This window comes from Peromyscus leucopus, chromosome 22, assembly GCF_004664715.2.
Source record: "Peromyscus leucopus breed LL Stock chromosome 22, UCI_PerLeu_2.1, whole genome shotgun sequence".
Taxonomy (NCBI): Eukaryota; Metazoa; Chordata; class Mammalia; order Rodentia; family Cricetidae; genus Peromyscus; species Peromyscus leucopus.
In genome coordinates, this window is record NC_051081.1 from 48691112 (window position 1) to 48717327 (window position 26216).

The 26216-nt window shown below is 39.3% G+C and overlaps 1 protein-coding gene across 4 annotated transcripts in view; it reads left to right on the forward strand.

The window, feature by feature from the left end:
• Rock2 (Rho associated coiled-coil containing protein kinase 2) overlaps positions 1-26216 on the forward strand; it is a 104206-nt gene that overhangs the window by 61404 nt on the left and 16586 nt on the right. For all 4 annotated transcript variants that reach the window (XM_028877677.2, XM_037198154.1, XM_028877678.2 and 1 more), the window contains 18 exons: positions 3051-3195; positions 5032-5170; positions 6568-6659; positions 7353-7512; positions 8839-8899; positions 9616-9627; positions 11648-11727; positions 11847-11895; positions 12934-13069; positions 13159-13250; positions 13459-13705; positions 14596-14702; positions 17298-17457; positions 20749-20909; positions 21227-21411; positions 22115-22184; positions 23460-23563; positions 24161-24347. In XM_028877677.2, coding sequence (XP_028733510.1) covers positions 3051-3195; positions 5032-5170; positions 6568-6659; positions 7353-7512; positions 8839-8899; positions 9616-9627; positions 11648-11727; positions 11847-11895; positions 12934-13069; positions 13159-13250; positions 13459-13705; positions 14596-14702; positions 17298-17457; positions 20749-20909; positions 21227-21411; positions 22115-22184; positions 23460-23563; positions 24161-24347 — 2187 coding nt within the window. The remainder of the gene's footprint in view (positions 1-3050; positions 3196-5031; positions 5171-6567; positions 6660-7352; positions 7513-8838; positions 8900-9615; positions 9628-11647; positions 11728-11846; positions 11896-12933; positions 13070-13158; positions 13251-13458; positions 13706-14595; positions 14703-17297; positions 17458-20748; positions 20910-21226; positions 21412-22114; positions 22185-23459; positions 23564-24160; positions 24348-26216) is intronic.

Below are 26216 nucleotides of genomic sequence, written 5' to 3' on the forward strand. Positions count from 1 at the left end.
AGAAAATATTTAATTTAATACATTTAAGTAACTTTTGGGTGTATGTGTGGCATATGCATGTGTGTGCAAGTATACTTGCCCATGAGGATGTGTGGAAGCTGGAGGTGGATGTCAGGTGTCTTCCTCTATCTCTCTGCACTATTTTATTTTATTTAGGGGTGTGTGTGTGCGCGCGCGCATATGTGTGTATGCATCTATGTGTGTGCACACCTGTGCACTCCTGTGAGGAGCCCAGTGGTGGAGGTCAGGTGTCTTCTCTCACTCACTACTTTATTATCTTGAGGCAGGGTCTCTCACTAAACTTCAAGTTTACCACTTCTTCTAGGCTGGTTGGTCAGTGAGCTCCCAGGATCTGCCCCCACCCCCAGTTGCTGAGATTGTAAGCATATATAGCCATACCTAGCCTTTTTTTTGGTTAATGGTGAAGATTTGAACTCAGGTCATTATACTTGCTCAACAAGTACTCCTACCCAAGGAGCTGTCTCCCTAGCCTTCCATGTTGTTTCAATTTTTGGAACAGGGTCTGTCACTAGGTGCTCACTGTTTTTGGTGAGACTGGCTGGCCAGTAAGTCCCCGGGGTCTTCCTGTCTCCACCACTCTACTTCCCTCCTTCAGTTTGGCCTTTCAGGCTTGTACTGCTATGCCTGGCTTTTGACTTGGTTGCTAGGAATCCAAATCCAGGTCCTCACTTGTGCACACCAATCACTTTTACCCACCTCCCCAGCCCCCAGTCAGTACTTTTGAGTGACCTTTTGAAAATGAATGCCTAGAAACCATGTTCTCCAGCCCAGACCTGTTCAGTAGATGCAGCAGATTGACTGAAGGTCAAGCTCCTTAGCTTGTGACAACGAAACCTCTTAAGACACTCTTCTTGTGTCACCTGTCAGTACTTTGGAACTGCAAAGTTGTGTGGTTTTTACGTTATTTAATGATTCATGTGCTTTATATATGCTGGACCCAGGCCATTTTCTGTTTACACATGGAAACTTGGCTCCAAGATGGCTACTTTATGAAGGCTTCTGAGATTGGCTCTATATTCTTTCAGCAGCCCCCTTTTGGTTTACTTGCTTTGATTTTGACATACAGACTATTAAAAACTTGCCTGGTTTTTGTTTCTTGGTTTGGGGTTTGTTTTGTTTAGATTTTTTTTTCCCTTAGCCCCAGAGCCACTCCAAGAAGCTCTGACTCCTTTTATTAGAGAGTGGTGCTTACTGTGGGTGCTAGATGGGCTCAGTGCTCCTCAAGTGCCATGGCTTCCAGGCTTAGTTGGTAGGGAGAGCCTGAAGGGTTAGGGTCACAGACACCCAGTGTTAAGTGTCAGGCTTAGTCAGTGGGGAGAGCGGGAGGGTTAGGGTCACAGACACCCAGTGTTAAGTGTCAGGCTTAGTCAGTGGGGAGAGCGGGAGGGTTAGGGTCACAGACATGCAGCATTAAGCCACATGTCTACAATTGAGTCGATGTCTCTGTAGATAGTATATCAAGTGCCACATTGATATCTGCTTGAAGTCTAACACCCCAGCGATAGTCTCCCTCTTCCCTTGTAAAACTCTGGCTCTTACTAGTAGTTAGAGGCTTTTTTTGTTTTTTACTTGTTTAACCCTAGCGTACATTTAAAATGGTTTTGCTAGACCCCACTACGGAAATGAATAGATTTGCTAACATTGCTTTTTGACTTGAAGATTCCTGCTAAGATAACTAGTTTTCCAAAGCTCCTTGGACTGATTTCACTGTGGTTGTAGAGTGGGGGAGTCAATTTGTCACTTTTTTGTACGTGAAGTTTCCTCTGGTTTTAAGAGCTCTAACTATGTGAAGTGTATGGTCAAGGCAGGGTAGCTCGCTTCCTATCCCTATCACCTCTTCCCATTTCTCCCTAAAGGTAAGTGAGTCATTTTTTTTGATTTCTAATTTACCTTTTAGTAGTTCTTTAAACAAAGCCAGAGACTTGTTATAAATGTTGGTTCTATATCCACTTAATTGAATACTTCTCCATCAGACAGTTTAAAAATACTAAGTACCCTTTTCAAATGTTTATTTTTAAGGTAAACAGTATGCCAGCCAAAAATTGTGGATAAGAGCCATGATTTTCAAAGGGAGAATGCCATTCATCATAGTCCCACAAAAGTATTTATTTTGTAAGGAGTCGCTGAGATTCAAACTCAGCTCTCCCTTATAATTCTTATCTTTGTCAAAATAAAAAAAAAATGCCTGAGCAACTAGGGAGATGGCTCAGTGGATAAGATACTCACTTCTCAAGCGTGAGGATCTGAGTTCAGATCCCCAGCTCCCACAAAAGGCCAAACGTGGTGGCACATACCTATAACACCAGTGCTGGAGACCCAGAGGTAGAAGGATCCCTGACTGCCAGTGACTAAGGTCAAGGTTCAGTGGGAGACTCTCAATAAGGATGACGGAGGAAGGTGCCCAGCATTGGCCGCTGGCTTCCACACACACAAGCACACAAACATGAGCATGTACACATTATATACATGCACAATCTTAAAAAGAAGGCACTCAACAAAAAGTATCTTACTGCCAACAAAACAAACACAGGTAAAGGTGTTGAATCACTTTGCCAGATATGTTGATGACACAGCTACATAGTTAGAAATAAAGCTCAGAAGTAAATGTTTAATATGCTTCTTCAGTCTGCTCTTGATGACTGTGAACCACTTCTTAACCCCATGTCCAACCTGAGAGGCGCTTTGCCATCGTAAGGGCTTAGCTGCTTTTTTCCTAATGATTCTTTGTTTTCCCCAGGTTGTGTCATTAAGATCACATGTTGTACCCCCTACTTTAATAAATAACCAAAATTGTCGGTTTCCATCGTCTTGAGAGCCCACTGCCTTTCCCTTTTTCTATGTATGAAAACTTATCTCTGGTCTCCCTCATCCAGACATTTCTATGTATCTCCTGAGTCCTGAAGCCAGGTCCGCAGTGATGTTCTGTTGGAAGTGATAAGTGTCACTGTCTGATAATAAATCAGTTGTCTGTGTGTATTCATCTTTAGCTGGTTGTTCAGCTTTCTGTTTTAATTGTGCTATTTACCCAGACAGGCATGGTGCATTGCGATACAGCAGTTGGAACTCCTGATTACATATCACCTGAGGTTCTGAAATCACAAGGTGGTGATGGATACTATGGGCGAGAGTGTGATTGGTGGTCTGTAGGAGTTTTCCTTTTTGAGATGCTAGTGGGTAAGTCAATATCAACACCTTATAGTTCAGTCAAGACTTGGAGAATGTAAAGGAGGTGTGTTGCTCAAGGGAGGGATTAGACTTTCTGAAACCTGAATGCCGACCTGATGTGGAGCAGGTGGGATGGCTTAAGGGGTAAAATCACTGGCTGCTGAGCCTGACGGTCTGCGTGTGATCTCTAGGACTCGGGTGGGGTAAAAGAGAACCAGTACCTGTGCATGTGACGTGTTCATATATGCGCATGCTTACATGTGCACATGCCAGTAAATAAGTCAAGGAAGTAGACTCTGATACAGGGTGGTAGAGTGAAAAAAAAAGCCACTGTGGAAAGGCATTAGAAGTATGCTGTATGTTGGTAGGAAGGTTTCTCCAGTAGATCCTTTTTGTATTTTTGTAAAGTCTTTTTGCGTAGCTGATGCTGACCTCAAACTCAAAATCTGCTGCCTCAGCCTCTTGTATGCTGGAATTACAGATGAGCCACAACACATTACTAGATCTTATTTAAATTAAAGCAGTATTAGAGCAAGAACAAATTTACAGCTTTTGTAGGCCTGCCTCCACTAGTCTTTTAATCACATCCCCTGGAGCTGGGGTTCTGGGCACTGTGGTGTGGGTGCTGGGAACCAAACTCGGGAAAGAGTTAGCAGCAAGCAAATGCTCTTAACTGCCACGCCATGGCTCCAACCCCAATAGTTTACAAGGATGTTGTTTGTAAAGATTTATTTACTGTGTGTGTGTGTGTGTGTGTGTGTGTGAGAGAGAGAGAGAGAGAGAGAGAGAGAGAGAGAGAGAGAGAGAGAGAGAGAGAGACACAGAGAGAGACAGAGAGACACAAATGGTTAAAGAGAACACAAAAGGGCATCAAATCCCCTGGAGCTGGCTGGGAACTGACTTTGGGCCTTTTGCAAGAGCATTCCATGCTCTTGACCACTTAAGCCATCTTGCTAGCCCTAAGATGTCTTACTAATCCTTTTATTGTAAGTATTTTAAATGGTTGAGCAAATGTTGAAGTAAATTTTAGTATTTGTTCCAATAGTTACAGAGAACTAAAAGCATTCTTTAGTTCATGTAATCTTGTTATGACATTGAATGGCAAAATGTATTTTATTTACTATTTGTGTAAGTTTTCAGGTTTTTGTTTGTTAGAGAAACCATCTCTCTCTGAAGCTTTGGCTGCCCTGGAACTCAGTACATAAACAAATACATATTCTTCTTTCTCTTCTCCCTCCTCCTCTTCTTCCTCCTCTTCCTTCTCTTCCTTCTTTTGAGACACACTTTCATGTAGACCAGGCTGGCCTGGAATTCATAAAAGATCCATCCATCTGCCTCTTTCTCTGGAGTGCTGGGATTAAAGGTGTCAGTAATCACTATGTGATTAATTTATCACAGTTTGATGAATTACAAAATTATTTTTACTTAGGTTGTTAATATATAATTTTTTTGTTTGTTTTGGTTTTGTTTGTTTGTTTGTTTTTGAGACAGGGTCTACTATGTAGCCCTGGCTGTCCTGAAACTCACAGAGATCTGCCTCTTTCTGCCTCCTAAGTGCCAGGAATAAAGGTGTGTGCCACTATGCCTGATCCCAAGATAAAATATTTCAATTAGAGGAAACTCAGGGGTATATTTATTTTTTCAAGGGTAGAAGGTCATTGGTATGGTTACATTTTAAATGTATTTGTATATGTCTGTTCATTTCCATTGTGATTCTTGGCATATAGGCCATTTGTTCTTCCATACAAGAAGATAGACTTAAACTTAAGCTCCTTACATATTAAATGAAAAGTATTTAACCTGAATTCTTTATTCCACTCATTGCTGTCTTTCTTTAAAATTTAGGGGACACTCCATTTTACGCGGATTCACTTGTAGGAACCTACAGCAAAATTATGGATCATAAAAATTCACTGTGTTTCCCTGAAGATACAGAAATTTCTAAACATGCAAAGAATCTCATCTGTGCCTTCTTAACAGACAGGTAATATATGCAGTATTTCTGTGTATAGAAACCATTTTACTTTTACAATTTGCAGAAGTGAAAGTGTGCTTGCTTTCTATACATTTGAAGTCAGCCTCTGTTGTTACCCTGGTTGCATTTCATTCTAGTTTAGCCCCCCCCCCCCACCTTAAGCCTGGTGTTGGGTTACCTTTATCATTTTGTTAATACAACCAAGTTATTGTCTAATTTATATCTTAATCCTTGTGTCTGTAAAGATGCATAAATCATTTAGTAAATGAATACAATTTGTCATTCACATTTTACCCTCTTATGTAGTAATCCATATTACTCTTAATTGTATAATTTTGAGAGGATAGCCGTTTCTATAGATAAATATTTGGTAGTTTATAATCTTAAGAACTGTTTGTTTAAAGGTAGTTGTGGTTGTGCATGCCTTTAATCCCAACATTCAGAGACAGGCAGATCTCTGAGTTCAAGGCCATCCTGGTCTACATAGTGAGTTCCAGAACAGCCAGGGCTACATAGTGAGACCCTGTATCTCTCTCCCAAAATGAACTGTTTGTTTAGTATGTAAGTGCTTCCATCCGACTTTTTAGTTTGCATTTGTATATGACCAAATCTGTGCTGGAAATTCTATGATTAAAAAAACAAACAAACCAAAAAACAAAAAAACAAAACAAAAAACAAAACAAAACAGATGAACAAAGATGTGAAAGCCTCCTTAGAAAGAGTGAGGAAGCTATTTGATTTTCCCTTGGTCTCTCTAATCATTTGTTGAAAAGAACTATAGGTTTTGTTAGTTATATGATTGATGAACAACCAATGTTGATAAAATAAAATATAACCTGAATAATGTTTGCTGGGATTGGGAAGGATTTCATTATGACATGTGGTGCAAACTGGACATTCACTAGAAACACACTCATATTTGATGATTTCTCTTTCCATCTAGTTTTCAGGAATGCTTCAGGGGAGTTAAAGAAATTCTTAACAACCTTTTCGATTTTATTCAGAATGATGATTTTAATACTGATGGAGAGGGAGTGCTTCTAGTAGTAAATATGGATAGTTCTTTTTAAGAGGAAAGATTGCTCTTCTCTGAGAGCAGCCTGGAGTAATGCTGTGCCCAAAGTCGTCATGAGCTGTTTGGCATGTGCAGAGGGAATTTTTAACTGTTCTTATGTACTTTTGACTTTCAGCAGACTGCCAGCGGAGTTGAAGTTGATTTCCCATAGAGTTGACTGTACACTGTTCATCATTATGCCTCTTTAACTGTCCAGAGAGCAGACACATAGCTTATTTTTGAGAAGCATTTAAGCTCAAACTTAGTAAAAATATTTCAATTTATGACCTTTTGGTGAAAATGTAAAAATTTAATATTCTTATTTTTCATAATCTTTAACTGCATTGTTTAGGGAGGTACGACTTGGAAGAAATGGGGTAGAAGAAATCAAACAGCATCCTTTCTTTAAGAATGATCAGTGGAATTGGGAAAATATAAGAGAGAGTAAGTCAGTCAATCTATGTGTTCCATTTTATCACGGTTTGAATCTTATGAATTGATTTCCTCGTCTGAAATAGCACGTTTGATAGAGTGTGTGATAACTCAGTTTTAAATTGAGAGATCATCTTTTTTTGTGGCAAAATTTGTAACTAAATAGTTCCTCACTCTTCTAGTAAACTAGTGTGCATTTTTTAAAGTGATATTTCCCAATTCTTTTTGTAATAAACATTATAGCATTTCTTAATTTGGCAGTTTTGTGGATCTCAGTCATGGAGTGTAGTCCTTTAACTTGAGTGCTTACGTTGGTTGGTAAACTCATAGTTGTTTGTTAAGACCATACTCTGATCTGATAAGACATAGTAATTTACTTGTATTTTATGCATATATTTATTCATTTTAAGAGTAAGAAATATTTCTGCTTAAAAAATGTAGAAAATGAGAATCCTCTACAGTATATGTATGTTATTGCTACTTGTAATTTTTAGCTCCTAGAATAATATAATAGACTTTCCTTGTTTGATGTACTAGACTATATACATCTGATCTAATAGAGTAATAAATTACTTACAGTGTGTTACTTCTATGAAATGTCAGATGGAAGATATATTGCTAGATTTTTGTATAAAATATCTATTATAAAAAATTAGTTGATCTTCTATTTTGGCTGTGAGTGAAATAATATTTTCTTTCCCCCAGCGGCAGCTCCAGTGGTGCCTGAGCTCAGCAGTGACATAGACAGCAGCAACTTTGATGACATTGAGGACGACAAAGGAGATGTAGAGACCTTCCCAATCCCTAAAGCTTTTGTGGGAAATCAGCTGCCTTTTATAGGATTTACCTACTTTAGAGAAAATCTGTATGTGATTTATTTATTAAAATTTATTATCATAGCCTAACTGTTAGGCTTTTGCCTAATGGACTGTCTAAACTATTTTTAACTTTATTTCATCATTTGATGTTTGAATGTTACATTTTATTCATTTATAAATGATTGAAAGGCACTATCCTATATTCTTTTGAAGATATGCAGTAAGAATAAGTACTTGATTTTGATGGAGTTTATTATCTCATGAAGGATATAAGAGAATCACAGAATTGTAAAGAAAGGTAGAATGTGATATTGACCTTTAAAAAGATTATCCCAGTGGATGTTCTGCTGAGGAATTTTTGACTGGTAAGCAAGGAGGAGTCACTGAAAACTGTTAAAGATTGGAATCAAATGTTAAAAGTGTTTGAAAGACTTCTTGATACCCCACATGTAATGAGGAGAGTGACAGCTGTCACAGTTTGCTCAAGTTCGAGGTGTTTCCTAGGATGGAATAGCAAAGGCAGGAAAAGCTCAGGCAAGGGAAGATGAGTCGGTCACCTTCCTGGTAATGTTTTAAAACTTTTTAAAGTTCTGAACAAAATAAGGGTGTTTGGTCTGGAGGGATGGCTCAGTAGTTAAGAGCACTGACTGCTCTTCCAGAGGACCTGGGTTTGATTCTGAGTATCCACAGGGCAACTCACCACCATCTGTAATTCCAGTTCCAGGGGATCCAATGCCCTCCTCTGGCCTCTGTGGGCACCAGGCACACGTGTGGTGCACAGACAAACAAACATTCGGGCAAAACACTTACACACAAAATTAAAGAAGACCTGTTTTTAAAAAAGAGTGTCCGGGATACCAGAGACTTAGCCATGTTTAGAGGTGGTGGGAAGGACACAACTGAAAGATGAGGGCTCAGTAGGCGAGACGTGCTGCCAAGCCTGACGACAACCCTGGGCGGGCGGGGGAGAACTGACTCCCATAAACTGTTCTCTGACCTCCCAATGCATCTCCTGGCATGTGTGTACATGAACACACACAATAAATGAGTGTGACAAGTTGTTTTTTAAAAGATGATGTATAAGTTACAACATGAAGCACTTACGTTATCTTTGCAAAGAAGAAGAGATGTTCCTTTCTAAAAGAAGAGATAGAATATAATCACTGTAGAAATGCAAGTGGGATGAAGAGGTCCATGTTGTGCCTCTATCTAGTCCTAACAAAGTCATGCAGAGTAGAGAGGCGTGACTGCCCAGCAGTGGAATAAGTGCTTCACCTAGAATGTTCAAGTGAGATCTGAGAACAGCTTGACTGTAGAAGACAAAATGGATTCAGGTGGAATGCAAAAAAAAACCTTGTCTTCTGTCTTTCCAGGTTATTAAGTGACTCTCCATCTTGTAGAGAAAATGATGCAATACAAACAAGGAAAAGTGAAGTATGTGTTCATTTTTACTGTCCTATTTACTTTAGTTAGGTTCAAATACTCATACCACTGATTTTTAAAAACATTTATTTCTATTTTTTGTATATGAGTGTTTTGCCTGTTTATGTCTGTTCACTACGTGTATACAATGTAAGTGGAGGCCAGAAGAGGGGGTTGGAGCCCCTGAGATTGGAGTTAGAGTTCTAACAAGTGGGTTCTGAATTCAGATCCTCTGCAGAGTTAGCTAGTGCTCTAGTAGACCATCTCTCTAGCCCCATCGTACCACTGATTTTTTAAAGTTCGCTTGCTATTCTGTTATGAATCATGAGATACCATTCTTTGTAAAGTGCTGTGTGCAGCACAACTTTGAAGTAATTCATTCATGTGACTCTGCTTTCAGCTTCATTCAGTAGCAAGAGTGATAGATTTATAAATAGCTCCAATACAGTTAGAGGATGTTATGCTCTTAGTACTGTGAAAGAGTATACATACATACAGTGGGGTGTAGAGGTAAGGGAGTGATTCAGATTCTGACTTCCTGTTTATTAATGTGTAACTGCTACAGAGCTAAATCATACAAATACAAGTTATAATGCTATTTTTTCTTCAAACTTAATGAAAGGTGGAAAAGCCTGTTGGATAATTTTGGATGATATACATTGTAGGACTTTTATAAAATATAACAAGCACTGAATGTTTTCTTTTTCTTTTTCTTTTTTTCTGAATAGGAAAGTCAGGAGGTACGTTGTCCAATACTCTGAAAAGGAGAAAAATACATGTTTTACTCTAGTCATAGTCTGCTTCCCATTTGGAGTACTGCGTCTACCCAAGAGGCTTCCCATCCTTTTTTCTACCAAGTACCCTTTTATTATTTTTCTTACAAATCTTTGTTTAAAATGAATTATGTAATTTTTTGTTTTTATTTATCAAGGACATGTATAGTATGTTTAGAGTATCACAGCATCCAAAAGTACTTATCTTGACTCAGTCATTAGCTGTATTTTCTTTAAAAAAAAATTGTTTGGAAAGTGGTTTGGTTTATTTGTACTGAAGAGTATAAAGATAGTTGACTTTACTTACATGCTTAGTGTGTGTGAACATGATTGGATGTGTTTATATGTATACACTTGTGTGGAGGCCAGTAGTCAGTGTCTTCCTCAATACTCTCCACACTTTTTATTTCTTTATTTATTTTTTGTTTGTTTGCTTGTTTATAAGAGGGTCTCAGTGTACCTGGAGCGCAGAGATTAAGCCAGACTGGCCAGCAAACCCCAGAGACCTGCCTGTCCCTTCACAGCTTCCCAAACTCCCCCTCCTTCAGTACTGGAGGTAGAGACTGAAGCCTCCTGAACTTGATTTTGTTATTGTTTTGGTTTGGAAGTGAGTCTCACTTTGTAGCCTTGGCTGACCTGGAGCTCACCCTCTAGTCCAGGTTGGCCTCTGCCTGCCTCAGCCTCTCCAGTGCTGGGACTAGCACGCCTTGACTTGGATGTGTATGGTAGAGATCCAGACGCAGATCCTCCTCATGTTGGTGCAGGAAGCAGCTCACTGGCTGAGCCAGCTCCCCAGCTCTTAGCCTGCTCTTGTTGTGGAGCAATAGAGGAGTTGCTTGACTGGTTGTTGTTGTTGTTGTTGTTGTTGTTCAGATGAATGGGATATCTGAGAAACCTCCAGGGAGCATGCTCGTTAGAACCTTGGCTTAGGCCTGTCATTTCTGCCTTGGCCTGAGTTTTTGAATTTCAGTTAATCAAGTGGATATAACACTATTACCGTTGTTGTTGTTATTTTGAGGCCTGGAACTCAGTATGTAGAGTAGGCTAGCCTTGAACTCTCAGAAGTGCTCCTTCCTTTGCCTCCTAAGTAGTTTAAAGACATGTGCCCCCACACTTGGGAGACATTGTCTTATGTATTTTGTTCCTGTTAATGAGACAACACTTATAAAGTGCCTGATATTACACCCAAGACACCCTAGGATCTCAAAAAGTTAAGTCCTGTAAACAAAACAAAAAACAGAAGGAAGGCATGGATGGACATACCTTTAGTTCTATCACTCAGAAGCAGAAGCAGGTGGATCTGTGAGTTGAAGGCCAGCTTGGCTGTATAGCAGTTCCAGGCTACTCAGGGCTACACAGTGAGATCGTGTCTTACAAAAATGAAGAAAAAAACTCTTTGGAGCTAGAAGATGACTCGTTAGTTAAGAGTGCTTATTGCTCTTATAGAGGACCTTTGTTCCATTCCCAGCACCCACGTGGTGGCTTCAGTTGGAAGGGATCCGATGCCCTCTTCTGGCCTCCAAGAGCTCTTGCACAGATGTGGTACACTTAAATTCATGTAGGCGATGCATATATGTAAAAAGATAGTAATAGTAAATATTTTAAAAGATTATTTCAAATGTGTTATTTAGTATTTTTTTTTATCATTTTAACTTGCTTTAAAACAACTAATAAAAACAAGAGGATTTGAAATAGAATTAGCTATCATTTACTCAAGATTCATTAAATCCTTCTTCATCGTGGTGTTCCTATCACTGTAGGATGACAGAAGAGTTTATTCTTGTAAATGTGTTGACGCCTGTGTGTGTGCTGTAGGAGAGAGCAGGAGGCGAGGGTCCTTTCCCTCTAAGTCAGCCCCACGAGCAGTGCCAATCCTGTACTCCAGCAGAGGGTCTGCAAGGGAAGGCCAAATAGGGGTCATTGTTGTCTTATGCCGCTCACTCATCTTTGTGACCCAGACTTATAATTTCCTATAATTTTTTGACAGATTCAGAAAAAAATATCTGCACTAGAAGAACACCTTAGCAGTGAGCTGCAAGCCAAGGAGGAGCTGGAGCAGAAGTGCAAGTATGTGCCAGGGAGTGCATTTAAATCGGAGCTTTATATACGTGCTTTCTCAGTGAACAGACTACTTGTACTGTAAACTAGAATTATTTCATGTACTGTGTCTTTCTACAATTCTTTAGATCTATCAATACTCGCCTAGAGAAAACAGCAAAGGAGCTAGAAGAAGAGGTAAACATTTCCTATGCTTTATTAATATTTCTGTTACTAAAAATCTTTGATACCCTCTTAGCTACAGAGTTCTTAGAGTGCCATGCAGTACAGATTAGTAAAGCCTACCTGTGTCATAATGAATAAGATGGAAATCACTTCAGGGTGACTTCTATTACCTAGGCTTGCCTTGCCAATTTGAGTTAATTCTGTGTGGGCATTTCAAATTTTTTTTTTAAAAAGTATGATAGTATATATGTATATAAATGCCATAATGAAACTATTACTTTGTATACTAAATTAATTTAAGAAACTTGCTTTTATATGATTATTAAAATGGCTGGTATGCTTTAAAAATAGGATGTAATTCATTTTTAAAAAGTGTTGATATTAGTAACATTTAGGTTCATGGGATTAAATAGTGACGGTTCATTAGTTGTGGAAAGTTTCAGAGAGCTTGACTGCTATTAGTATAATAAATTAAATATTCAGGGTTATCTTAGGGTTTCTATTGCTGTAACAGAAACATCACTACCAGAAAGAAAGTTGAGGAGGAGCAAAGGGTTACACTTGAGCATTGCTGCTCATCACTGAAGGAAGTCAGGACAGGAACTCGGAATAGTTCCGGAAGCAGGAGCTGATGCAGAGGCCATGGAGGGGTGCTGCTTACTGGCTTGTTCCTCATGGCTTGCTCAGCCTGCTTTCTTACAGAACCCAGAACCAGCAGCCTAGGATGGCTCCACCCACAGTGGACTAAGCCCTCCCCCGTTGTTCAGTACTTGAGAAAATGCCTTACAGCTGGAGCACACTGAGGTGTTTCCTCAACTCAGGCTCCTTCCTCTGATGACTCTAGCTTGTGTCGAGTTAACACAAAACCAGCCAGGACACAGGTCTTGATTATTTCATTGTAGTATGCTACTTTGCAGACATGGGAGCATTATCATTTTAACAAAACAACGATAGCTTTTTAGTTCTCTTTTTAGGTGTTTGAGATTACTGATGGGTTTGGATCTGATTTCTCTGCCGATTTCCTTTTGATAATGTTAATTGTTATTTCAGATTACTTTTAGGAAAAATGTGGAATCAGCACTGAGACAGTTGGAAAGAGAAAAGGCCCTTCTTCAGCACAAAAATGCAGAGTATCAACGGAAAGCTGATCATGAAGCTGACAAGAAACGGAATCTAGAAAATGATGGTTTGTGATAGAAAACAATACACGTTTAAGAAAAACATTGAATGTGTGTGTTGTATTGAAGCCTGCTGCTAAAATGCTTTGTTTCGTAGTTAACAGCTTAAAAGATCAACTTGAAGATTTGAAGAAAAGGAACCAGAGCTCTCAGATATCCACTGAGAAGGTCAATCAGCTCCAGAAACAAGTAGGTTGGTCTGTGTGTAAAGTGCTGAGTCTATCCATGCCTGTTCATGCTGATTGCAGTGTTGCCTAGCCCTTGGTTCTGATACTCAAGGGGATGATACCTTGAGTTTTTTATTTAAGTACTTTGTAACAGGATAATAGATTGATGTACTGTGTTATTCATCCTGTTACATCTGTGGTTATCTGCTTGCTTTCTAATTGGTTATCAGCTGGATGAAGCTAATGCTTTGCTGCGAACAGAGTCTGATACGGCAGCACGATTAAGAAAAACACAGGCAGAAAGTTCCAAACAGATTCAGCAGCTGGAATCTAACAATAGAGATCTACAAGATAAGAACTGCCTACTTGAGACTGCCAAGTTAAAGCTTGAAAAGGAATTTATCAATCTTCAATCAGCTCTAGAATCTGAAAGGAGGGACCGGACTCATGGATCAGAGATAATTCATGATTTACAAGGTATAAAAGTGGTTGTATTTGATTTGATTTTTGATAATTCATGATTTTGAAATAACAATAATGCTTTACAGTAACCTGGGTTTTTTTTTTTTTATTTGTTTGTCTTATTGTTTGTTTTTCAAGACAGAATTTCTCTGTGTAGACCCAGATATCCTAGAACTTGCTGTGTAGACCAGGCTGCCCTTGAACTCAGAGATCTGCGTGTCTCTACCTGGGGATAAAGACGTGGGCCATCCCTCCCAGTTTGTTTCATTTTTTTTTTTTTTTTTTGGTTTTTCAAGACAGGGTTTCTCTGTGTAGCTTTGCGCCTTTCCTGGAACTCACTTGGTAGCCCAGGCTGGCCTCGAACTCACAGAGATCCGCCTGGCTCTGCCTCCCAGTGCTGGGATTAAAGGCGTGCGCCACCACCGCCCGGCTCATTTTTTAACATAGTATTCTGTCAGTAAAGTTAGAGCCTGGGCCTAGAGAGACAGCTTAGCAGTTTGAGAGCACACACTGCTAGAAGTTCAGTTCTCAGCACTTCTACCAGGAGGCTCACAACCAGCTCCAACTCCAGCTTCAGGGGTTCCAGTGCCCTCTTCTGGCCTCTTTGGACACTGCACTCATATGCACAAACCCGTCCTCAGACACAAACACATATACACATGATTAACATTACAAGTACACTGACAAAGAATTTGTGAAGAAAAGATAGACTTTCAAACAGTATTTATTTATTAGGTTTAGGTGGTCAATTGAGTTCTAGCTAAATTGACTTTTAAAGTACTCTTCTGACAAGTTATAAAACTCTTGCTCACAAATAACAACTCCAAAATTTGAGATAGATAATTCTTAATTTTTAATTGAATGTGTGCAGAGCATGTTGTTTTAAACAGTGTTTCAATTCTCAGGTAGAATCTCTGGCCTGGAAGAAGACTTGAAGACTGGAAAAGTCTTACTAGCAAAAGTAGAGCTGGAGAAGAGACAGCTGCAAGAGAGACTCACTGGCTTGGAGAAGGTAACCATGGCACCCTGCCCTTTGTGTGAGACAGGGACAGTGTGGTTTTAGATAGGAAACTGACCAAAACGAGGAGTCGTGAGCAGTTAGTCCTGGGTGGTAGGTAGAGCACTGTCACACATGCATGCTCTTTTCTCTTTGGACGTAACTGTGTGAACAAGGACTACAGCTTTAATACCAGACAGGCAGCCCTTGGTGTGCCGGATTATATGAAGGAAGGGTCTTGGTGTATGTAGTGATGATTCTTTTAGAGACCCAGAGGAATTCAGACTTTAAAATTTTATCTATTTATATATTATGCATAAGTGTTCTGCATATATACCTACATGCCAGAAGAGGGCATCAGATCCTGTTATACGTGGTTGTGAGCTACTATGTGGGTGCTGGGAATTGAACTCAGGTTCTCTAAAGAGCAGCCAATGCTCTTAACTCCTGAGCTATCTCTCCAGCCCCGGAAATTCAGACTTTTTAAGATAAATATTTTAATCTTTGAGAATCTCATACAATTTTGGAAAATTCAAATTATGACTGGGATATATTAAAATTAATATAATAACAAAATTAAAATATGACTTTTGCTGGACAGTGGTGGCACATGCCTTTAATTCCAGCACATAGGAGGCAGGGGCAGGTGGATCTCTTGAGTTAAGGCCCTCCTGGTCTACGAAGCGAGTTTCAGGTCAGCCAGGACTGTTAAACAGAGAAACCCTGTTCTGAAAAGCCCAAGGGGAAATATATGACTTCTGACTTCAGAGATTCTTTAAAAAAAAAATACTATGGAGCCAGAGATTATTTCTAGTTAATATTTTATTTTCATTTGTTTATTCATTGATCTGAGTATTTAATGTTTTCTTTAGGAAAGATTAAGATGCAGCGTTGCTTTTAATAATATCACAGTCTGATAGATAATTTTAAAAGTGATAATAAGCTGGTGATGATGATACAAACCTTTGATACCAGCCCTGGGGAAACAGAGGCAGGTGGATCTCTTTGAGCTCAAGGCTACCTGGTGAGTCCCAGGCTCTAAATAAATAAATAAATAAAAGTAGTAATAAAGCCCCTAGGTCAATGGTTCTCAGTCTGTGGGTTGCAATCCATTTGGGAGGTCAGATGACATTTTCACATACCTAAGACCATCTGAAACACAGATAGTTACATTATGATTCATAAGAGTGGCAAAATTACAGTTAGGAATAGCAGTGAAAATAATTGTATGGTTGGGGGTCACCATAACATGAGGAACTATACTAAAGGGTCATAGCATTAGGAAGGTTGAGAACCACTGCCCTAGATAATTCTAATGCTTTGTATGCAAACAAAATGCTAGCTGTTTGGACATAGTATGCCTCTCGGGTGTAGAACCCCGACATGCTGTGTCGGAGCTGGGCAGGTAAAGAGGCAGACTCTAGCGGAGGATAGGGTAAAGTAACTTACGGTATGGTTTGCTTGGTTAGTCGGTATTTCTGGAGTCATGTCATCATGACTGTCAGTCATCAGACTAGTCCTTTAAGGGTAAGATAGGATATACTTCAGGTTTTGTTGACCATATACCCTGTTGCAAGTCCTGGGGCATATGTAGAAAATAGACTGACTTCTATTATTCAAGACTTTCAAACTTAGAACATGTCTGTGCTTTGTTTTTTTGTTATTCTGAGACAGGTTTTCTCTGTGTAACAGCCCTGGCTGTCCTGGAACTCACTCTGTAGACCAGGCTGGTTACAAACTCATAGAGATCCACCTGCCTCTCCCTACTGAGTGCTGGGATCAAAGGTGTGTGCCACCACCCGCAACCAGCAAACATGGTTTCTTTTGTTTGTTTGAGACAGAGTCTCACTATGTAGACCAGGCTGGCTTCAAACTTGAGAGGTCTGCCTGCCTTTGTCTCCTGAGTGCTGGGATTAAAGGACTGACCACCATGCATGGCTGCTAGATAACATCTTTAAAGTTTGAAAAATAGTGCTTTAGGAAGAGAGACCTTGTATCTAAAGAGTACCAGAGTCCTGCAGCTGGAGAGATGGTTCAGCAGTTAGGAGCACTTGTTCTTTTTGCAGAGAACCCAAGTTTGGTTCCCAGGTTCTCACAAGGTGGCTCATAACCATCTGTAATTCAGTTCTAGGGGATCTGTCACCTTCTTCTGACTTACATGGGCACCAGGCACACGTGTGGTAAACATACATATACAGAAGCAAAGCACGCACACACACATTTAAAATAAAATAGATAATTGTAAAAAAGTAAAACTAGCATTTGAGAGGCAGCTGGGGAACCTTCAGAGTCGCAGGAAATGTGAGAGCTGGTCAGGGAGAGCCAGGGGATGCACTGTCAACAGCATCGGTGGGCAGTGCCAGGGCTGCAGGTAGAGAGACAGACTAGGAGAGTCCATAGTAGTGTATGGTGAGAACGGCGCTCTGGGCTCTTCAGACAGGCTCAGTTCCAGTCCAGAACCGTGGATGAGCGCAGAGGCCAGTCATTATGTCACAGGAAATATAGATGAAGAAGGGAAGGGAGATACTGAGCATTCTTACTGAGACTGTTTAAAAGTCATTTTAAGTTTTTGCAATTCTGTTAATAATCACCATTGATGATGTTTCATAGGAAAAGAGCAACATGGAAATAGATATGACATATCAACTGAAAGTGATACAGCAGAGTTTAGAGCAAGAAGAAGCTGAACACAAGACCACAAAAGCACGTCTCGCGGATAAAAACAAGATCTATGAATCCATTGAAGAAGCTAAATCAGAAGCCATGAAAGGTATGCACTGTGAGGTGTGCTCCCAGTAACACTGCCCATGAAAGGTGTGCACTGTGAGGTGTGCTCCCAGCAACATTGTCCAAGAGTTGATTCTAGAGTCAGTCTTCGCTTTTACAAAATAAAATATGTATTTATATTGCCAAGTATTGGGAACTAAAAGGAAGAAAAGTACCAGGGAAACTTGATATGTTTTAAAAACCTTTGTATCATTACAACAGTTTTTAAGAAACTAAAGCCCAAATACAAAATTATCTCCCATCCATCAGTGGCATCGATGGCATAAGGTGTATAATGTGGTGCTCTGTACTGATATTTGGGAAATACGTCCTTTGACATAATATTTACTGTACTTTGAGATTTCCCTAGCTGTGTTACAAAAGTATTAATAATTATGTAAGACCAAAACTTGCATAATAGTTAGTCCAGCTAGAGCAGTCTCAACCTTCCTGATGCTTCAACCCTTTAATACAGTCCCTCAGGTTGTGGTGACCCCAACCATAACATTATTGTCATTGATGCTTCATAACTATAATTTTGCTACTATGGTGAATCATAATGTAAATATCTGTGTTTTCCTATGGTCTTATTTGACCCATGTGAAAGGTTATTTGATCCCAAAGGGTCATGACCCTCAGATTGAGAACCACTGAGCTCAACTATTCAGCTCACTGAGTATTTTGGACTCTGACATACTAAAGATGCCAGTCAAATTTTTTTAAAGCCATATCATACTAATATATCCCAAAGTTAGCTTCCACAGACCACCAATCTTTGCATTAGAGTTATCTTAAGATAGTTTGTTTTCGATTTCTTATTAAAATAGACTTGAAATTCCAGAAATAATCAGTACTTAAAAATATTTTTGTCCAAGTCTTAAAACTCTGGATCAGAAATTTCACTACTTATTGAGGCAGACTATTATGAATAGCTTAGAAGTAGCCTTTCACTCTTTAAATATAATTAACATTTAGATTTTCTTTTTTTTTTTTTTTTTTTTGGTTTTTCGAGACAGGTTTCTCTGTGTAGCTTTGCGCTTTCTGGAGCTCACTTGTAGCCAGGTGGCTCGACTCACAGAGATCGCCTGCTCTGCTCCGAGTGCTGGGATTAAAGGCGTGCGCCAACAACGCCCGGCTTAGATTTTCTTATCACACCCAACTTAGTTTAAAGCAGTAATTCAGGGTGATAAGAAATGAAACAAGTCATGAATGATGGCACATACCTTTAATCCCAGCACAGAGGAGGACGAAGCAGGTAGGTCTCAGCTGAGGCTACACAGTGAGACCCTGTCTCAGAGAGAGAGAGAGAGAGAGAGAGAGAGAGAGAGAGAGAGAGAGAGAGAGAGAGAACACTAAAGCAGGTACTTTAGTTAGAAAGGTCTAATCTGAAGAGATGAAGTTAATGGACTGTATATTTCCTTGTCTGTGGCCTAGAAGAGAATTAAGTTGTTTTGAGGTATAATTGAAATGCAGTAAAGTTGAATAGTTTTGATGTTTGTGTTTCACTCATATATCTACCACCAAAGCAAATTTGTAGAATATGTCTACCACCTCAGGAAGTTTTCTTGTGGTTCTTTCTGTTCTCTACATCAATATGATGTGGTTTTTAAAATAAATATTTTAATTTATTTATTGAGTAAACAAATGCATTTATTTTTTGATTATTTTCCAAACTGACAAAAGTGAAATAATTCAATATAACTTTTAATTGTTTCCAGTGGTTACTTGGAACACTATTATATGATATGTGATGGCTTCCTTATATTTTACACATAGGCAGACAGTAAATACTATAGATATCTTTCAAGCCTAGATCTAAATTCTTGCTCTTTGTTCTACACGTTATCCCCTCCATAGATTAAGAATATGGCTTGAACAAGTAACTATTGCCAGTGTGACTGTGTCTAGTTCTCAGTAAAAGGGATAATGATGGTGTTGTTAGGTTGTGAAAATCAAGTGCAGTTGTACATATAAAATAATTAGAAATACTTTCTACTTGGTAGCATGTAGAGAATGTTTCATCTATCTGCACAGTTTTGAAGACCCTTCATTAAATATTTTCAGTTCTGGTCAGGGAGGGAGATGGTTTGATGGATAAAGTACTTGTTGTACATGGATGGGCCCTTATGAAATCCAGGCAGGAATAGCAGCCACCTGGAATCCTAGCACTCAGGAAATGGGGGGTTGGGGAGGAGGAGGATATTCCTGGGGCAAGCTCACTAGCTAGAGAAGCCAGAATTAGTAACTTCCACGTTCACCCACCAAGAGGCCCTACCACAGTATGTAGTGGAATGCAAACAAGGAAAATACAGACATCAGCTTTAAGCCTCTATGTACATGTACACTTAAAAAAGACCTGAAAATTAATGTAGTTCATTCTTACCTAATGAAACTTTGTAAATGATGGTTGGATATTAAACATTAGGTATGAGAGGGCAGAGGAATCCATTTGGAAATGAACTGAAATACTAATCAAAAGATTAACTAAAACTTAGGTTTAAAATTGAACTTACTTGGTTAGGGATACACTTCGTTGATCACCTTAAGATGAAAAAAATGCTTTTAAAGGATTGTTTTTCTGATTGATGTTAGGTTTATTGCAAATCATTAGAAAAATAAAGGAAAGTATAGCTTAAAAAAGCAGACATTGCCTGCGTTCCTACTAAGTAAGCGTAATACTTTGTAGATTTACCCCATTTTCTACCATTTTACTAATTAAAAAAACCCACATTATAAGTGTTTATGAGCATTTACTTGCTAATGCCTGTCACATGCCTGACAGTGTTTTAAGTCACATATATGTATTAACTTAAAAACTTCCTTGCCATATGCTTGAGATTAAATACCATTACCCTCCTAGATGGAAGGAAGTTAAGGCCAAAGAAGTTAATTTACCTACTCAAATAATTAGTAAGCAGCAGAGCCAAGATTTAAGGTCAGAAAGTTTGGTTCCTGAGTCTGTCTCCCCAAACATAATTTCAGCCCCTATGTAATAATATATTACTATGAAAGGAGAAGTGATGGAATCTGCCTGGAGTGCTTTCGGGTAAAAATAGTCACACTGTTTTATTGAAAGATGCCAGTGTCTTACAGAAGCACAAAGACAGGATTATCTTTTTTCCACTAGAATAGATGTAGTATCACAAGTAGCCTAAAATTCTTAATATTTCAAATATATTTGAAGTGATAAAAATGTTCAGTTAGAGACAAATAACAATGTAAGACAGTACCACTTGCTCTTAATTAAAATACTTACATTTCAGACTCATAGTTGTGTCCACTTTCATTGTACTAGAAATGGAGAAGAAGCTGTTGGAAGAAAGGTCTTTAAAGCAGAAGGTGGAGAACCTGCTCCTGGAAGCTGAGAAAAGATGCTCTCTATTGGACTGTGATCTCAAACAGTCACAGCAGAAACTCAACGAGCTGCTGGAGCAGAAAGATGTGCTAAGTGAGGATGTGAGTGTGAATTATACTAAGTGAAAGTTAATGAGCCAATAAGAAACTGGCTTTATTGGGGACATCAAATGGTGACAGCATTATTAAACTTCTTATAATAGTCTGTAGAATCTGTTGGGTTGAATGGATTTTGGTGATAGAGTAAGTCAGTCATAACTGAATAATTTTAAGTTACTTATACCTTAAAGATTATATTTTCTTTAAAAATATTAGAAATATTATCTATATTTTAATGTGATATGAGTAAGAAAAGCATTATTCTTGAGAAAAATCAAAATAATTTACTTAAATACAGAGTATACAATTTACCTTTTTAGGTTAGAAATTTGACATTAAAAATAGAGCAGGAAACTCAGAAGCGTTGCCTTATGCAAAATGACCTGAAGATGCAGACCCAGCAAGTCAACACCCTAAAAATGTCAGAAAAGCAGATAAAGCAGGAAAATAATCATCTCATGGAAATGAAAATGAACTTGGAAAAGCAAAATGCTGAACTTCGAAAGTAAGTTAACTGGTTCAGACAGTTTGATTGATGACTTCTGAGAGGTTTTGTGTGTTACATATATAATGGTATTTATTTAAAATGAAAGCCAGAGGTGATAATTCCTATAATCCCAACACTTGCGAGTATGAAACAGATTGGAATTCCAGAGCCAACTTATATAGAAATATGAAAGTAAAATAAAACTTAAAATGCAGGCATTAGCTGTGGGATTAATGACATCATGATATGACATATAGCCTCAGGAAAAGCCTGTGCACAGTACTGAAGGAATTGGTTTTCTTTGTGTGTGTGTGTGTATGGTTTCTTGTTTTTGGTGTTTTGTTCTTTTTATAGTCTCACTGTGTAGCCCTGGCTGGCCACAGCCTCCCAGGTATTTTCCTTCCTCGGCCTCCAGAGTGCTAGGACTCCACATACCAGTCACCACATCTAGCTTTCAGTTGTTTGGATTCTTGTTTTGTTTTTTGATACATGGTCTCATGAAATTCTCCAGGCTGGCTTTGAACTCACAGTCCTTCCTGCCGCAGCCTCCCAGTTGCTGGAATTACAGACCCTGCCACCAGGCCTGCAGGGACGAGAGTTTGGAAGGCAGTGGTGAAGTTGGGGCTGGCATAAAAGTGACTTGATTGCAGGGATTCTTTGCAGAATAGCTGAGTTTAAATGTGTATATTTTACTAAAGACTTGGTCTCTTCATGTTCACAGAGAGCGGCAGGATGCAGACGGGCAGATGAAGGAATTGCAAGACCAGCTTGAAGCGGAGCAGTATTTCTCAGTAAGGCACCTCCTGCAGAACCAGAGAATGGTTGTCTCTTGATTGAAACACATATTTGTTTCACTTGATGTGTTTCAGTATTTTGGGTGTAGGCATGCATGTGGTGCCGTGTGCATGCCTGGTACCCTGGGAGGTCGGAAGAGGGTAGAAACACAACGTTGGTTTGTTTGCTTCGGCTTACTTTGGTTTTAGGTTTTTTTAAACAGTCCTGCTGTATATCCCAGGCTAGGCTCCAATTTACAGACTTTCATCTCCTGAGTACTGGGATTATAGTAGTTTACCATCATACCAGACAGAGATTTGGGTGGAGTCTTACACAACTCATAAAAAACAGACAGGGATTGGGGATGTAGCACAGTGGTAAAATACTTGCCTAGCATGGAGGAGGTCCTGAGTTCAGTACCCACTATATCACAAAAAAGAAAGGAATCCTTTATCAGACTGCCTTGGTGGTATATGACTACAGTTGCAACTACCAGGCAGGCTGAGGTGGGAAGATCACTTGATCCCACAACGTTGAAGCCAGTCTGGGCAACCGAAGTGAAGACAACTGTCTTAAAACAACAGATCAGCCGTTGTTACTAGAACATAATCCTAGGCATAAACTATTACCAATCTGTGAAGCTGCTTAAAAGCATCACCTTTTGGGAATTGTGCTTTTGTAATGAAAGGAATAAAATTGTCATTTTGATATTTGTGGGGGTTTTTGAGACCACTTTAAAAATACGAAGTAATTCCCCTCCCTCCCTTTCTTCCTTTTTGGTTTTTCGAGACAGGATTTCTCTGTGTAGCTCTGGCTGTCCTGGAACTCCTTCTGTAGATCAGGCCGGCCTTGAACTCAGAGATCCACCTGCCTCTGCCTCTGCCTCTTGAGTGCCAGAATTAAAGGTGTCCGCCACCACTGCCTAGCAATATGGTTTTCATCACTTCTTCATTTATACTGCCAGCCTGTACATTTAATTGGAATTATTGCTGTAATATTCAGTTGAAAGTCATACTATATACATTGTTAACTGGCTTTTTTAGGGGTTGAGTATGCTAGGAACTGAATATAGGATACATAATCTACAGTGTACTTTGGCTACTAGCCAAATATTTGTTTATTAATTGGTGACTGGAAAATGGGAAAACCCACAAAACTATTGACTTCTCAGGAGCCCCAAATTACTCAACATTAAGTAAATATTCGTATATATTGAGGTTCTTGTCTGGCTAGGTTTTGAATGTAAGTCATATTCTTGGTGATAATGGACACATTTCTGTTTTGCTGCTTAGACCCTCTATAAGACACAAGTTAGAGAACTTAAGGAAGAAAGTGAAGAGAAGACTAAGCTTTGTAAAGAATTACAGCAGAAGAAGCAGGATTTACAGGATGAAAGGTAAGGCAGGACCCGGTCCCTTGTCCATGGATACGTGCCACGTGCCCTGTTCTCAGCCTCCTTTCCACCAAGTAAAAAATCTGATGGGGAATCAAGTGAAGAAAGACTTTTGACTTCCTAATGAAAATTGATCATTAAAAAGCCATCTCCACGGGTGGTGGTGGCTCAGGCCTTTAATCCCAGCACTCGGGAGGCAGAGACCGGTGGATCTCTGTGAGTTTGAGGCCAGCTTGGTCTACAAAGTGAGTTCCAGGACAGGCACCAAAGCTAAATAGAGAAACCTTATCTTGAAAAACAAAAAACAAAAACAGAAAAGGTCTGGAGAGACGGCTCAGAGGTTAAGAGCACCGACTGCTCTTCCAGAGGTCCTGATTTCAATTCCCAGCACCCACATGGTGACTCACAACCATCTGTAATGAGACCTGGCGCCCTCTTCTGTATACATAATAAATAAATAAATCTTTAAAAAAAAAAAAAGCCATCTCCAAAGGATCTGGGACTCAGCTTAGGTAGACTGTGTGCTTAGAATACATGAGGCCTTGGGTTCGATCCCATTACCGTATGCTTCCATTTTTATGATATATCTCTCAAATACAGAGACTCTTTGGCTGCCCAGCTGGAGATCACCCTGACCAAAGCAGATTCTGAGCAGCTGGCTCGTTCCATTGCTGAGGAACAGTATTCTGATTTGGAAAAAGAGAAGATCATGAAAGAGCTGGAGATAAAAGAAATGATGGCTAGACACAAACAAGAACTCACTGAGAAGGATGCCACAATTGCGTCTGTAAGTAAAAGTCGTGTGCTCTGGGTTTGTAGTCCCATTGTTGTGTCAGCAAGTCTCAGAAACATCTGGGGCTGTGTCAGGTGTGACCGAGTCTAACTAAAGGAACCCTTGAGAGTGTTTGGACCGACTGAATGCCACAGGAAGGGGAGTGGATAGTAGGCAGAGGGAGGTACATACACGAGACCTTGATGTTTGTGCCAGTAGTAATAAAGCCAGCAGGAAGGGACTCGGTCAGTCAGTGGTTTTGGAATGATGGGATTTTTGTGCAAAAGGAATAAAGTTAGATTCTTACTAAGTAAATTGTACCTAGCTTAAGGACCAAATGTGAAAAATAAAAATTTTAAACAATTAGAACCTAAAACATGTATGTGACAGAAGACAGCCTAAATAACAAAGAAAAGATGCTTGTGTATATTAAACAGAGGATTACTCTTTAGAATACGTATGTAACTCCTATGATTTAATAAAGTAGATGAAACAATTTAGAAGAAAATTGGCCAAAAGAGACAGCTCAAATACATCAGTGGATACTATTCTCCAGCAGGTCAGATGAATGAGGTAGGTTGAAACCATTGCACACCCTTTACATGACTGAGATAAGAAGTTGACAACTTCAAGGGTCTGGGAAATGGCATTTTACTTTACAATACATGGAGAGTTCAATTCAATATATTACCTGTAATTTAGTCAATATAATATGACATTTTCTAGTAAATTTTAGGTGTATGGTAACACCTAAAAGAAGTCCACACTAAGATATCTATGCTTAAAAAAAACTAGCACAGTGTTTAGAGCCACATAAATGCTTATAATAGCAAACCCTCACGTCTTCATCGGTAAACAGGTAAGGAGAGTGGAGGTGTGGAGGCCAGAGAGAGGACTCAGTGCTTAGGAACACTGGCTGCTTTTCCAGAGGACCCACCAGGATTGGATTCCCATCACCCACAAGCAGCTCACACTTGTCTTATAACAGCTCTCTAGTTCCAGGGTGTCTGACACCCCTTTCTGGCCTCTAAGGGCACTGCATACACCTGTTACAGAAGCATACATTCAGGCAAAACACTTATGTACATTAAATTAAAATTAAAAGTAACAGATGTGGTAGTACATGGCTGTAATCCCAACATTTGGGATGTGAAGACAAGAGGGCCAGAAGTTGAAGAACACCCTTGGTCATACAGCAAGATGGAGGACTAGGGTGCATGCACCCCTGTCTTAGCAAACAAAACGGAAGGAGGTACATTAAGTGTGGTAGAAAATGGAAGTGAACAGAAGTTGGAATATATATACATTTTGTTGTTCTTTATTTTGATCTCAAGGTGGCCCAGAATTCACAATCCTCTTCCTGACTCACCCTCCCATGTGCTGGGATTAGAAAAGTTATCTGCCATTCCCACATAGTATTTTAATTCTCACTATCTCTGGCTGCCTGGGCCTCACTCTGTAGACCAGACTGGCCTTGAATTCATAGGCATCCTCCTGCATTTGTTCACTGAGTGCTAGGGTGAAGGGTGTGCCCTACCATAATGTATTAAGTGAGTCATAATTTTAAAATCACATATATTATTTCATGTGTTCATAATGGAAATTTAAAGTATTTGGTGGGAAAGTTGAATGTATAAATTATAATAAAACTTGAGGAAGGAAGGATAGGAATGTAATCTCAAAGAAATATAGAAAAAGGATGTCAGCTTTTTCAATAAAATCTAATTTTTCATTTTAAAGTAACATTGTGAGGGAAATACGACAGTTTTTAAACTTAATCTGCATGATTGGGACACCATCCTTTGTTTTCCCTTTTCTTGATTTATTCAATAGTTTTCTCACTTAAAAATGCTAAGGAGTTGTGAAACAGGGGCAGAGTTGTGG